Source organism: Sebastes umbrosus, chromosome 21 (assembly GCF_015220745.1).
Source record: "Sebastes umbrosus isolate fSebUmb1 chromosome 21, fSebUmb1.pri, whole genome shotgun sequence".
In the NCBI taxonomy this organism is placed as follows: domain Eukaryota; kingdom Metazoa; phylum Chordata; class Actinopteri; order Perciformes; family Sebastidae; genus Sebastes; species Sebastes umbrosus.
In genome coordinates this window covers 21,606,618-21,620,436 of record NC_051289.1, presented here as the reverse complement: position 1 = coordinate 21,620,436, position 13,819 = coordinate 21,606,618, and the positions used below count along the sequence as shown (strand labels likewise).

The following is a 13,819-nucleotide window of genomic DNA, read 5'->3' as shown; positions in this document are numbered from 1 at the left end:
TTAGGTCATATAGGCCTCTACAACAGATGAGAGCGTTAGCAGTCTCCCAGCACTGAGAAAGGAGATTAAATCAATCTGCTTAACTATTCACAAGGTCTGGATTCTAGCTGTGTTAGCAGCTCCAAGGAGCTCTCGGTAGAATGTGGTGTTATGCTTTATGTATTGGGTATCGCTCCACAGTGCAAGTGTTCTTCTGAGGTAAGTGATATGTCATTCTGGACTATAGCCATGCTTTGGAATTTAGTGAATGTATATTTAATTAGTAATGTAGTAGCTATAAAATGCACAATAGTTGTAACTGACCTAGATTAAAGTTATTTTCGTTACATGCACCGGGAATGTGCAATATTCAGTGTAGTGACTTTAATCATGAATAGTATTTAGAGAATGTTTAGAGACTGTGGAAACGTCTATAGGCTGCTTGTTATGCTGACCATGTGAAGTGTCTTGAGCTCATTAACCTAGTTACCGAGCTATTGCTAGCCTTCACATGGAGTACTCACAGATGAATGGACGGACACCTCTATGATGGACGCAGGAGTTCATGCACAAAATTTAGCTTTCCAAATGCAAATGATCTTTTAAAGTCTTGGATGTTTTTTTATTGGAAAACATGAGGTAGCTTTATATAGCTCATAGGAGTATTGTGGACTGGTTGAATACAGGTTTGTCGGCTGGTGCCAGCCCCTGCGGGGGTGAAAAAGAGGCGCCATGGGGGCAGGAACACAGGTCAAACTCCTGCTGTGGAAGAACTGGACCATCCGCAGGAGGCAGAGGGTAAAAATACTCTCATCCATCAATTACACACTGCATTTACCACTGTGATGATTGCAGTTAGCTAAAATGCCTTCAGGTGTCATTCTTTGCAGATGATACCAACTTATTTACTGAAAAGGCTTTTTTTTTTGTCCGAAACATGGGACTGTGATCAACTGCAATATCTTAATGTTATGGAATAATACAAAAGATAATGAACTAAAGGAATGGCTTCGTTCGAATGTCTCGTTAATGCTTAAAATGGAAACCAACATTGGCAATGTTGCTGACTTGCAAAATTGATGGAGGTCAAAGGTCAGATTACATGAATATATCTTGTAGACATACAGAATATTCTGGTAAGATTAATCAAGCAACTCGGTCATATCATTTTGAAAGTTGTGCTTTTGTCTTGTGACTTTTCATCATATCATATAGCATGCTTTCTATTGTAGTTACTGAACGTGAGATTATTATATTTCTTCAGCGGCAACCTACAACACAAATGGGAGATTCATTATGTAAGGGATAATGTACAGAGAGCCGGTCATTGTTGTGAAATAAACCCCGAAAGGAAGATGGGGTTTATTTCACAACAATGACCCGCTAGCTGAACATTATCCCGCTTATTACGTGGCTACTTACTTAAGAAATCAATAAAATCCAAACGGCGTCCATAGCAATGGTCTGTTATACATAGCAGCGGTCTGTTATAAAGAAATAACAGACCGTAGAATGCCGTAATCGATCAATCAGAATTGAGTATTCAACAAAGCTGTGTAATGATTGAGAACATATGTGCTGGGGCATTATTGGCACCAGTTTACCAATCATCAAACTATAGGCCTACATATGTATATGTATTATCTGGAGGTCCACTTTTTTTTGCATCTTTTTCATACAACAAACTCTGGTTAACATCTGAATGACCCACTCACTGCCCTCAAACGACATTTAGAAAAAGATGCAAATTTATAAAGTTTGTGTTGTACTCTCCTACCAGGTGCGTTTCTTCATGGAGATCATGTGGCCCGTTATGCTGTTCATGGGGCTGGTGTGGCTAAGACGAGTGAATCCACTCTACCGTCAACACGAATGTAAGCAAATTACTCTTTATTAGAAAATATCATAAATATTTCATATATGAAAGATATCTTATTCATCAATATTCATAATGTGTAAAGCACTGAAGCCAACCGTATCTCCTCTACGTCAGGCCACTTCCCCAACAAGGCCATGCCCTCCACAGGGGTGCTGCCTTGGATCCAGGGAATCTTCTGTAATGCCAACAACCCTTGCTTTCAATACCCCACCCGTGGTGAATCTCCTGGCCTGGTGTCCAACTACAACAACTCCATGTAAGAATCACCCTGGACTGGTAGAGGGAGGTCACTTTAAGCCAGAGGTTTTGAATTCCTATGAAACATTTGATCTGAGATGAAAGGGAAGAATTATGTAATGAGTCAAAGATAATAATATATAAATGTCTCTGAAATATATCCTACTTGTTTCAAAGCCTCTGTGTGTGCATTATGCATACGATCATATGTGAACGTATATGCTGTTAAACAAGACCAAATGTGTATGATTTGTTATTGACCTCAGATTTGCTCGGTTCTACACGGATGCCCAGGAGCTTCTTTTTAGTGACCCAGACTTTCAGCAGCTCGGTCGCCTCTGGAGAGAACTGAATGCTATGAGTAACTTCATGGACACCCTACGCATCCATCCTGAACACGTTTCAGGTCAGTGCTCCAGCCTTTCATCAACATACTGCAAAAATGTCATTGTCTGTAGAGGCAAACCCAATGTCAGCCAGGTTTTACTGGTTAGTTGTTAGATGTGATTGGCAGATTACAATCATCTTTTGGATTTCCCAGTAAGGGTTTTCAGTTGGAAGTGTGTCTAGATCTTGATATACAGCATGACTACATTTAGCATCGCAAATTCTTGTCCTGGAAAAACATGCAAAGAGTTTGGTTCCAGGTACTTACGCATTTTCTTTTCCTAGTTTTGTTTTGCTGTTGTATTTTGATAGATATTCTGAAACGTCTAAGGTTTTTTGTGTTCTTACCTTAAGGGAAATGGACAATAAATGTCAAGTCACGTCTCACACATTTTCCCATCAGTCATAGCGGAGCAGCCTAGCAGGATTACATCACATGGGTTTAAGAAAGGCCCGTAACATAAGCTGCTTACTTTCACCACCAGCGTGTTGTTTGTTTGGTGGGAAAGCAATTAACGCGCCCGCCATCCATGCTCCTCTCTCCATGAGAGAACATACTGAAGAAACACTGATCCCATCTCAACAATTCTCTGTTCATGTCAACATATACATGCACATCCATACTGTCCATGTTTTCCAGCAAAATAAACCCTCATGATGGGAGTGGAATGAGGCTGAGTGCATTCCATCCTGTGAATGATTACGTCTGGCTGCTCTATGCTGCCACTCTCATGGAGAAATATGTAGATGGACTAACAGAGCTAACAGAGATATGGATCCACATTCCACACAAGTTCCCATGAGGCCCGGGGAAAGAAAATTGAATCATGTTGAGAACCGTGTTATGTAATTGTTGAAAATGACTCCTATTAAACAGAACATGCTTGAGTGGAAGTGTACGTTTCATGTGCAAGGCCCTTGATTAATGAGCAAGTGTGTGGGTGTGTACATGCAATACACTTGTGTCCATGGGTCTATAGGTGCATATGACCCATAATTCAGCCCAGTCGCACAGCAGTTCATGAAATAGTCACGAAATTAAATGTATTGATTTGTATAAATAGATACAAATTTAATTAATTTTTTCGTGATGGTCAGCATGAAATCAATTTGTATGTAATCCATGTAACTTCATGGAGGAGGTCGGGGTGGATGCTTGGGTCAAAAAATGCAGGACTTTTGCCCAGGAGACCGGTGTCCCGTGTGAAACCACAAGTCAAAGTTGATTTATTTGTCATGTAACTTCCGTACTTAAGCACTTCCAGAGTTGCCTAAGCCTAACCAAGTCGATCTAATCCTAAACCTAACTAATTAGTTTTATTTTGAAAAGACTGGAGCGAAAATTGACACATGCATCATGTGTTTCTTGGACATTCGTGGGAAAACACACGAAAAAAGGGAAAAGGGAAATTCATGTCCATGCACACAAATCAAATAGATTACATTTTGTGACTATTTCACAAACTGCCGTGAGACTGTGTTGCAACCATAATTACATAGCCCTAAAGAAAGGTGTGCAGTCTGATGGCCAGCGATTGCACCTTGGATATGCTTAAAGGAATAATTCAACCTTTTTGGAAATGCACTTATTTGCTTTCTCGCGGAGAGTTAGATGACAAGATCGATAACCACTCTGATATCTGTCCGTTAAATATGAGGCTAAAGCCAGCAGCCGTTTAGCTTAGTTTAGCACAAAGACTGGAAGCAGGGGGAAACACCTAGCCTACCAGCACCTCTAAAGTTCACTAACTAACATGTTATATCTCCTTTGTTTAATCCATACAAGAATCAAAGTGTATAAATTACAATAAATGGACTTTTGAGTCAGTGATCAGTGCGTCATAAATGTTCACTTGGTGTGTGTAACCTCACCACAAAAAAAAAGCAGTTACCATCAACAGAGAGGGTGTGATTTTGTCGTTTGTCATGTTGGCTAACTGGTTTATGGATTTGACACTGTTTTCTCACCACATCTCGGACAGAACGAAAAACGTTTCCATGTACATTTTTTACATTCTTTGAGCTTTTGAAATCAACATTTACCCCCCACTTCCTCTCCCTGTCTTGCTTTTTGGTTTCTTTGTGGTTTCAAGTGGCTGCATGAGAACTTCATCACAAGGAGAGTCAATCTAGGGCTGAACCTGGATGCAGGCCACACCAATACTTTGCTTTGACAGAGCAAACCGTATTCATGCACAGACAGGCCACTGAACAATGAGGCAATGCAGAGGTGGAGAGTGTCTTCATCCTATGTTCCTATCCTTTTAATACAACAGATTTGTCACAACTTGCCCAAATATGTGTCACTAAGTATCCAGATTTTCCATCCAGTATCTGCTGCTTGATAATAGTGTGCTTTTGTGGAGCACAGGCGACACAAGTTTGGGTAAATTCTCATTTTGGTGACTGTGGTCTCCTGTTGTTTTGACTGGAGCATTTTCACTCACATGAACCACCTTTGTCTCTCTATGTAGGCCGAGGAGTAAAGGTGGAGGCTATCCTAAAGGACGATGAGACTCTGACATCATACCTGTTGAGAGACGTTCCTCTGACAGAATCTGTGGTGTATCAGCTAGTCAATTCCCAAATCAGGCCTGAACAGGTACACAGGCACACACACACATACACGATAGGGTATCAGGTAGCTGAGGTATACAATGTGTCACACTTCAACATTAATTCAACATTACATCTGAGACATTCGTGTAGTATCGGAAAGACAACCATGTCACCATCTGCCAGCCAACATTTTATCTTTCATACCCCATTATAGATGTTGACAAGAATTGTTATGACTAGAAACTATTCTACAGGTAAAGACTTGCTCCTCTGTAGTGTCTCTGGGAGCCTCTTCTGTCTGATTCAATGGTATCAGCAATTCTTTCTGAAAAACACCTGGAAGACATCTCCCTTTGGCAATCTACACACAGGAAAACACACATACACCCATGCATGCCACTGTACCAAGAAACATGTGGCCAGCTGTCAAGTATCGTTTTAAGTCTCCTGACACGCCTCTACTTAAACTGTGGTTTCTAGCATCACTGAATCATTGCTTGCTTGACGGTGTAGTACAAATGAGTCATCAAGTTTGAATGAGCTTTTAAAGATTGTATAATAGGTATTTCACATCTGTAGCGCTGCAGGCTTTACAATTAATACTACTTCATCATACCTACATTCCATCCATCAATCCTTTACAGTCTCTTTTCATTCTTGGGGACTCCTATCCCAGCATGGATTGCACAAGACGGTACAAGCTGGCAACATATACATAAGCAAATACATTCACAGTTACACAAATGGTACGAGGTAGCCTACTTATCCATAGTCAATGTATTACCTATAGTAGTTGGCGGTTGGCATGCCCCCAGTTTGGAGTATCAGCAGGGGAGCAAAGCAATACACTGCTGTCGACGGGGGCAGCTGCAAAAAGTATTTTAGCCACCTAAAAGAAAGGCCCTCCTAAAAAAATCAATATCAGCTAGGACTGGTAGTGTTCTTCAAAAACAGTTCTTGTTATAAACTGGGGAAAAAAAAGTTCGGAAACTTGTATTTGGTCGATTTTTTCTCTGTTTTTACAATGCAATCCACCCGCTACTGAGGCTCCTGACGGTGTATTAAATGAATAAAGTGCAAAATAGCCAACATGTCTTGTTTGTTCCTCGTTACTGATAGAGAGTTCAATCATCCAATCTACCAAACAACTCAAAACAAGAGTCAATTCAACAGGAGAATACACTGTTTACCATGGGCAGAGCATTTTGGCAAATTTTTCTTGGGCTCTACCCACATAATCAGCTGTGCTGCTCATCCCACAAATGCATGATCCTTACAAGTTGGACATCATTGTGAAGGTAAATAAACATGCTTTCCAACGATGTAAAATACAATGCCAATTAGCATTGTAACAATCGAGAAATAATCGACCAAACACAAGTTTCCGAACTTTTTTTCCCCCAGTTTATTAGTTGAAATTCTTTTTTTTTTTTTAAAGTTATTTTTTTGGGGGCATTTTTCCATTTTATTGAGAGGACAGTGGATAGAAATTCTGATTACATCCCAACAAATGCTCTGACAAAAAAAGAAGGAAAAAAATCCAGTATCTGTTGCCAAGACTAATAAGCCCGTCCAATCATTTCATTAGCCTGAATAAAATGATTGGACTGGCTACCTGCCTGCACGCACCTGGCGCACACTTAGCCCGTGCTCTCACTGCGCGTAACCGGAGTATTCCACAAGCTATTCAATAACCATGTTCATTGTTTACGTTCATTATGATCATTTGGTGGAGTGGCTCTGCAGGGGCTGAAGGGACTGTCAGTGTTGCCAACTTAGAGACTTTTTTGCTAGATTTAGGGACTTTTGAAGCTAGTGCTGCTAGCTAGTTAGCTAGCTAACTTTAGCTAACATTACATTCATTGGAAAAGAGTTGGCAACACTTTTTTTTTTTAAATCTAGCATACTCGTGCTAGTTTCTCTAGATTACCAACCCTAGCTATATTTAGAATATTTTCCAACGGGGAACTGAACTCAAAGTGAAACGTATCTACTGTTTTTGTCAATGGGGTCTGGTGGCTTAGAAGACAGCATAGATAAGTTTCACTTTCTGGTCAGTTCCCCGTCAAAAAAGCCTCTTTGACAGTAAAAATAAAGCGGTAGGCCAACAAAATATTCCAAATATAGAATATAGATACCGGTGGCTAGGTGGCTAAAATCCCTACCCCTGTCTACAGCAGTATATTGCTTTGCTCCCATGCTGGTACTCCTGTATGCTTCTCCAAACTGGGGCTGCCAATTGCCATTCAGCCTACTGTAGGTAATACACTGACTGTAGATAAGCACCTCATACAACCCCACTTCAAAACACCCAAACTATTCTTTAACATAACCTGTTAATCTAAGAGCCAGCCCATAGAATACATGCACAATATGAATCCTGACATTTTAAAGGTCACTAGCACAAAACGCATAGGCCTACTAGTCTAACTTTTGAACATATTCATTGAGTGGGAGTGCTTTGGAAATTTCCATTCAGTGTTTAACTCTTTGATTTTGAAAGGCATTTTGATGCAGGAAACATAATATATAATACTGACTGACTTCTGAAGTTCCATAACAATGTCACAGTGCAATAATATCAGTATTTAAATGCTTCAGTCCTTCCAACCTAACCTACATACATCTCCTGTCTGCTTCCAATGTTTTCCAGTTTGCCTTTGGGGTTCCAGCTTTGCATTTAAAGGACATCGCCTGCAGCATGACCCTGCTGGAGCGATTCCTCGTCTTCCCCAGCCGCCGAGGACTCTACGCTGTTCACAATGCCATGTGCATCCTTACCCCACAACGGCTACAGATCATTGAGGACAAATTCTACGCCAATGTCGACTTTTTCAAGCTCTTCCGGCTGGTCAGTGTTGACTGGGATGTTAGCAATATATACAGTATATTGTATATAGAGCAATTTTGCAAACAATTGTAGATAAATAATACCATCAATAGTTACCCTCAGAAGTGTGTGGATATGTGCCATGGCTCGTTGCTAAAAGCTACAGCCTAGTATTTAATGGTTTAACCATTTTTACCACCTTAATCTCTGAAACATATCTGTACAGTCAAAACTCCATTCTGCCATAATTAAATTGGGAGTCCTTTCTCCACATTTACACACTGCTCATACCAGTGACAGCCATCCATTGTGGTCTGGCTGTATAAAGCTCATAGAAACATCATTTAAAATGAGAGAAATGCATATTTTTTGACCCAAGTTTTCCATTTAGTTTATGAATAGGGAAGGCCGGTATAGAGCTGTGGTTGGATGAATCCCATCTGGGGTGTTGCCATGTATATTAGCTTATTTGTAAAGATCTTAAATGGCTATTCACAGAAGGCTGAGCCAACTGCTGGCTTAAGGCAATTTAGACTAGTGTTTGGCAAGATATGACATTTTCAAAAAGTTATCAAGCAGTGCCATGTAATTGTTAATTTTTAACCACAGTGTGTGTCTGATTAATTAATTAATCTTGTTGACAAGTTAATTTATTAAAAGCTTTTGTTTTTTAAGTGATGAAAATAAACACACACATATCCCCATGTTGGAAATTGAAAATGCTACATGTATAATAGGAAACCTATTTAGGTTCTTAAATGACAACATTATATTTTCATGGTCTGCATTTTTATAGCCATATCTATTATACTCTGTACAAAATATAGAAAAAGCCACTGTTTTAAAGATATACACCTGCTATTCTAGAGTCATCATAATTTAATGATATCCCTCATTGCATCGTCACACAGCTTCAGCTCCGTATCAGGAAGATATCATTCATATTTTGTACATTAAGTGTAATAGCTCCTGGTTTCAGCTTATGTATCAAAACACATCTGCATCAAAACATAACAAGCCCACACAGGTCTATCATACAGCCAGGAGTTGATAAACAGCTGGTAGTATTTTTATAAGGGCTCTGACTCACAGGGTGGGACAAATAGTTCTCAGGGAAATGCAAGTTGGCTTTGTGTCTAAAGTAAATAAAGTCGACTTTACATCATTCTCCAGGAATGTTAAACAACTCTGCATTACAAGAACGCAATTGTGTATATTACAGATAAGAATGAAAGATACATTTCAAGTGACAGTATTTTAATATTTGAAAAAGGCTGGAATATTTGATATATAAATATCTCCCTGTTGTATAGAAAGGATTATATGCAAAGTGGTTATAATAATATGATTATTAAAATTCACAACCATAATCTCATTACTAGTAATGTGTAGAACTAGCTGAAAAAACATATATTAATATATATGGATTACAATAATGACCATGCAGGCCAAACTTTTTACCTAGGATTTACTCTTTGAGTAATTTAAATCAAATTTTCTTAATACAGCAGACAAACTCCAGACAATTTCATTCTGCAAACATAACAGAATTACTTCCAAAAATGAATGAACAAACATCAGTCAGTTGAATGCATTGCTGGGAAGATCTTATTACGTTTAAAGCAGGGCCTTATTTACCAGCAAGAGACTTAATTAAGACTGCGCTGCAGCTCTACCAACATGCTTCAAATAGGTACGGGTGATGTGAAGCAGCCATGAGCATTAGCTGAGCAGGCAGACGTGGCCTCCGTCTGTAATTAGCTTAGTGCTGAGACGCTCCTCTCCTTAGTAATCACAGGGCACTTAGAGTAAACATGGGCCACAATGAGACAGACAGCAACAATGGCTGACCTCTGCCTCATCTTCATCCAGGCACAATCACATGGGACCGGGCCAAGAGTGTTTAGTCGTCTGTGTCTGTCTTGTGCGATAGCGGCGAGAAGCTAAAATGCGTTTTGCCATCATGTCATGGCATTTTTTTCCCAAGATAATTTAATTCCCTCATTTAATCCATATGGTTGAATTGTGTTCAGTTTATTAATCCAATAGCTTTCTCTGTGGGCACGGTTTGTTTACAATGTCCCCTCCTCTAGTGGATGAAGACATCTCTTCAATACTCCAGAATTTCAGGGTAGAGGCCAATCCATGATTTGCATTCACACGACGTGCCATCGCATACTCAATATTCTAAGTGCTTAGTCTTATGCTCAGCAATTCTCAATTTTAGAGCTTGTTTAGTTTGTCCCATATACACCAGACCACAGGGATGCTTCAGTATATTGATAACATGAGTGCTACTGCAGTTTATAAATGACTGGATTCTGAATTTCTTCTCCATGCGTGGGTGTCCAAAATCATTTGCATCAGTGAAGTTTGAGCAGTGAGTGCAGGGATCACACCGAAAAAAGCCGACAGGGTGAGATGGCGTCCAAGTGGACAACGGAGGTTTGGAAAGATAAGAATGGACTTTTACAATTTAGGTGCTCTTCTGAATGAAGTTAGTGGGGATTCAGAAAAAGATATCCCCCAAATATAGAAAGCTTTGTAAGACCCGTGCCAATGTCTTACTAAGTATTGTTTGTGTTGTCTGTGCTCACTGCTCTCTGAAAGGATGAATCTATATACGTCATCTCCTCTGGCAGTTCTGTGTCTTGGCCTCGTGCTGCTTCCTGGAACCTTTAGCCTATTGTGTTGTGAGCTGGCGGGGAGATCTCTGGGCAAAGCAGCAGAGCCTCAACAGAAAGCAGTGCTCAGCAGATATAATATATGAATGATGAAGGCCATTTTCAGGTGTTTCTCTCAAAGGGCACTAAGACATGTTTATGTCACTGCATCGGTTTCAATTGCTTTACAGCACAAATACATGTTGCTTTATGGCACAAAACAAGAACTTTTTTTGTTTCGTCAGACAAAAAACAAGACAGAACTTAATTTGGAGTACACTATTTGTCTGAATACGTTTAACATGATATGCTATCTGGTCAGACTGCATATTGGCTCTTATCAAGGGCCGGCATCATCTTATTGTTCTTGCGCATCATAACAAATAGTGACGCCAGGGAGGGGGGACATTAGTAACTTCCTCTGTGTAAGGAATAAATTGGGTTAATGGGAAATGTGGTGTTGATTTTGAGATACAGAAGTTTTGACACATTGACAGTTTGGGGATGAAATGTTTGCAAGTAAAAGTGAAAATTCATATTAAAAGAATGCATTTGTGTTTCTTTCCAGCTTCCTCGTGTGCTGGACAATCACTCTGAAGGCATTGAAATCCATCTCTGGGTACGGGTCGTCTCTGCCGTCTCGGACAAACTGCGAGTGGTAAGGCATGGCCCCGTCTAGCTCCATTCAAAAGTTCACCGCCTGCTATTTTTAGCGGTCAGGAAACAGTTGCTTCCTCTTGCCTGAGTTTTTACGCAAACACAGACAGTAGGGGGATATCATTTAGTGCGTACGAGGAAGGCTAAATCCAGAACAGCCTCAAAAACAGATATATCATCATCATGGGACCATCCCAATGGAACAACACTGAGGCTGCGAGAACAGGTGAAACCTCCAGGCATGGAAAAAGTGAAACACCAGTGGTGATTGAATGATCTGTTTGTGTATCTCCTTCTCTCACTGAGTCCATGCACATTCTTTTTCTTTTGCTTTGATTACCCTCATTACTGTAACCATGTTTTCACTTCTGTGAAGTATCTCATTGCTTACCTAAGTTAGTTTTAGATTGGTCACTACTAGATCAATTATATGCATTTGACAAGGTTCAGCGTCTATAGCAATTCTGTCAAGTGTACGATTTTGTATTTGTGCAACTGACTGTATCCATGTAATTTGTGGTGTACCAGTATTTTAAACATTAAGTGTACCTGGGTGTGTTGGAATATTGTTTTGTTTGTTGTGGATGTTTCCATGGAATATTTCGTGTAGCTGACGGTCTGACATCCTGTTGGCAAAGACACTTGTCTTTGTCTCAACCATAGACGGTCTATATTCGAGATAGACGTCGTGGAACCACAAATTAAAAAAAACTGTCACCAAACAAAGCCAAAAAAAGAGAAAGAAATCAAATTGCTGCTATTAGAACACAATTATATTTTAAGGTAGTGTAGTGTCACTATCCTGTGACAATCATGTTTCTCCAAAATATCAACAACAGCTTCATTTTCAACTTTGTGATGGAACATTTTTTTCAGATAAGTGGGGTGTGGTTAGGAATTATGTCTCAACTTATAAAAGAAAACACTTCATGTTTCAGTTTATCTGAAAAAAAAATCAAAATTCAGAAATTTGGAGATAGAAAAGGACAATCGGTAGGTAGCTGGTCTCTTGTGAAATATATAAAAAGGTTTTAGGTGTTGACTGTATTTTTCAAGGTTAAATAAAAATTTAAAAAAGAGGCACAGCATCAGGATGAGCCGCCCGTCTTTGCACCTCGCAACATTCCTCTGCATACAGTTCCTTCATCTGGCATTCATCTGTTTGTTCTGTGATCAGCCAGAGATGAGAGGTATCAGAGCTGTGGCAAATTGCACAACATTAAATTGTTGCAATCATAGACTGTGATCATGAACAAAACATTGTACTGTAGTTAAAGAAAGTACAATTTTGTACTGACTTTTTATCAATGTACTAGATTTTTGTCCATGCAGTTGTTTATTTCCTGTACCGATCAATCCTGAATTGTCGCTTAAAATAACTGTTATATTATGTATTATGGTACATCTCAAAGATAACACTTCTCCGTTCTTATTTAAGCTCTGTTTTCCTTTCTTATCTCTCCACAGTTGTTCCAGAGAAATAGCTCCAGGGAGCTCCTCCAGGTCGTGACTCCTCTCTTCCAGGATAATCTGTCCTTCAGGCAGGTGATGGCCGCTGCCTCCAGCCTGGCATGTGGCTACACGGAAGGGGCTTTCTCCCGCGTCACCTCCTTTAACTGGTACGAGGACAATAACTACAAAGCCTTCCTGGGCATCAGCAGCCGGAGGGCACGGGGCCACTACACATACGACAACAGCACCAGTGAGTAGACCATATATTAGTATATTAGTATGACAGATAGAGAAGGCATTGTTCCAGTCTCAAGGTTTCGGGTTTGCTTTAAAACCAGAGGCCTTGTTCTTGAGGCTGGAACAATTAACGAGTAACCCCTCTCTAATTTGTTTAAAATGTCAGTGGTTTAGTATGACAGACTCACTAGGTTTGTACATTAAATACCTCTGTTGTGATTTCAGTCCTGTTTGTGTGTTAGTTTGCAAGACATCTTAAAACCTAAAAATGTTGATTGCAATTTGGTGTAACGTTAGGCCATGTACAAAACAAACAAATGTTAAGTTGATGCAGATCTTATTCTAGTAGAATCATCATGAGGCCATTTCTAAATCCTGATATGGCTCATACATTCTGGCCCCCCGTTAGACAGTTTATTCTCCTTTTCACCTACAAATTCATCCAATTGTCACCCTTCAAAATATGGCACATAGTATATTTGGATGAATGTAAAAACTACTTATGTATTTCCCATATTCTCTATCAATAGAATGTATCAGATATATAATGCATAACCTTTCCCTGCAGCTCCTCTCTGCAATGATCTGATGAAAGAGCTGGAGTCCAACCCTCTGACCAGGATTGTGTGGAACTCTGTCAAGCCCATGCTGATGGGACAGATCCTCTACGCCCCCGACTCGCCGGCTGTCAGGCAGATCATAAGAAATGTAAGCAGCACTGGTACTTGGTGGATGCGTTTATTTAAAGCATGCTGTAGATTAAGAACCATGGTTTAATACATCTGAGATAGTGGAAATCTAACTGTTAATACCATATTCTAGTGAGTCATTTTGGTAGGATTCTGCACACTGAAAGGCTTTCAAATATATATTTTTTACTCTTTTGCTGATTAAAGTAACACAATAGTCTTATATCAAGTTTCTATTAGACAAGACATT

The 13,819-nt window shown here is 39.8% G+C and overlaps 1 protein-coding gene across 3 annotated transcripts in view; it reads left to right on the top strand.

The window, feature by feature from the left end:
• The first annotated feature begins 34 nt into the window (after nt 1-34).
• The window catches only part of abca4a (ATP-binding cassette, sub-family A (ABC1), member 4a), a 39,595-nt gene continuing 25,810 nt past the window's right edge, over nt 35-13,819 (top strand). For all 3 annotated transcript variants that reach the window (XM_037757286.1, XM_037757285.1, XM_037757283.1), the window contains exons 1-10: nt 35-198; nt 666-777; nt 1,760-1,853; nt 1,973-2,114; nt 2,362-2,501; nt 4,957-5,084; nt 7,695-7,892; nt 11,103-11,192; nt 12,659-12,893; nt 13,449-13,588. In XM_037757286.1, the coding sequence (XP_037613214.1) occupies nt 712-777; nt 1,760-1,853; nt 1,973-2,114; nt 2,362-2,501; nt 4,957-5,084; nt 7,695-7,892; nt 11,103-11,192; nt 12,659-12,893; nt 13,449-13,588 (1,233 nt within the window). In that variant the 5' untranslated portion in view covers nt 35-198; nt 666-711. The remainder of the gene's footprint in view (nt 199-665; nt 778-1,759; nt 1,854-1,972; nt 2,115-2,361; nt 2,502-4,956; nt 5,085-7,694; nt 7,893-11,102; nt 11,193-12,658; nt 12,894-13,448; nt 13,589-13,819) is intronic.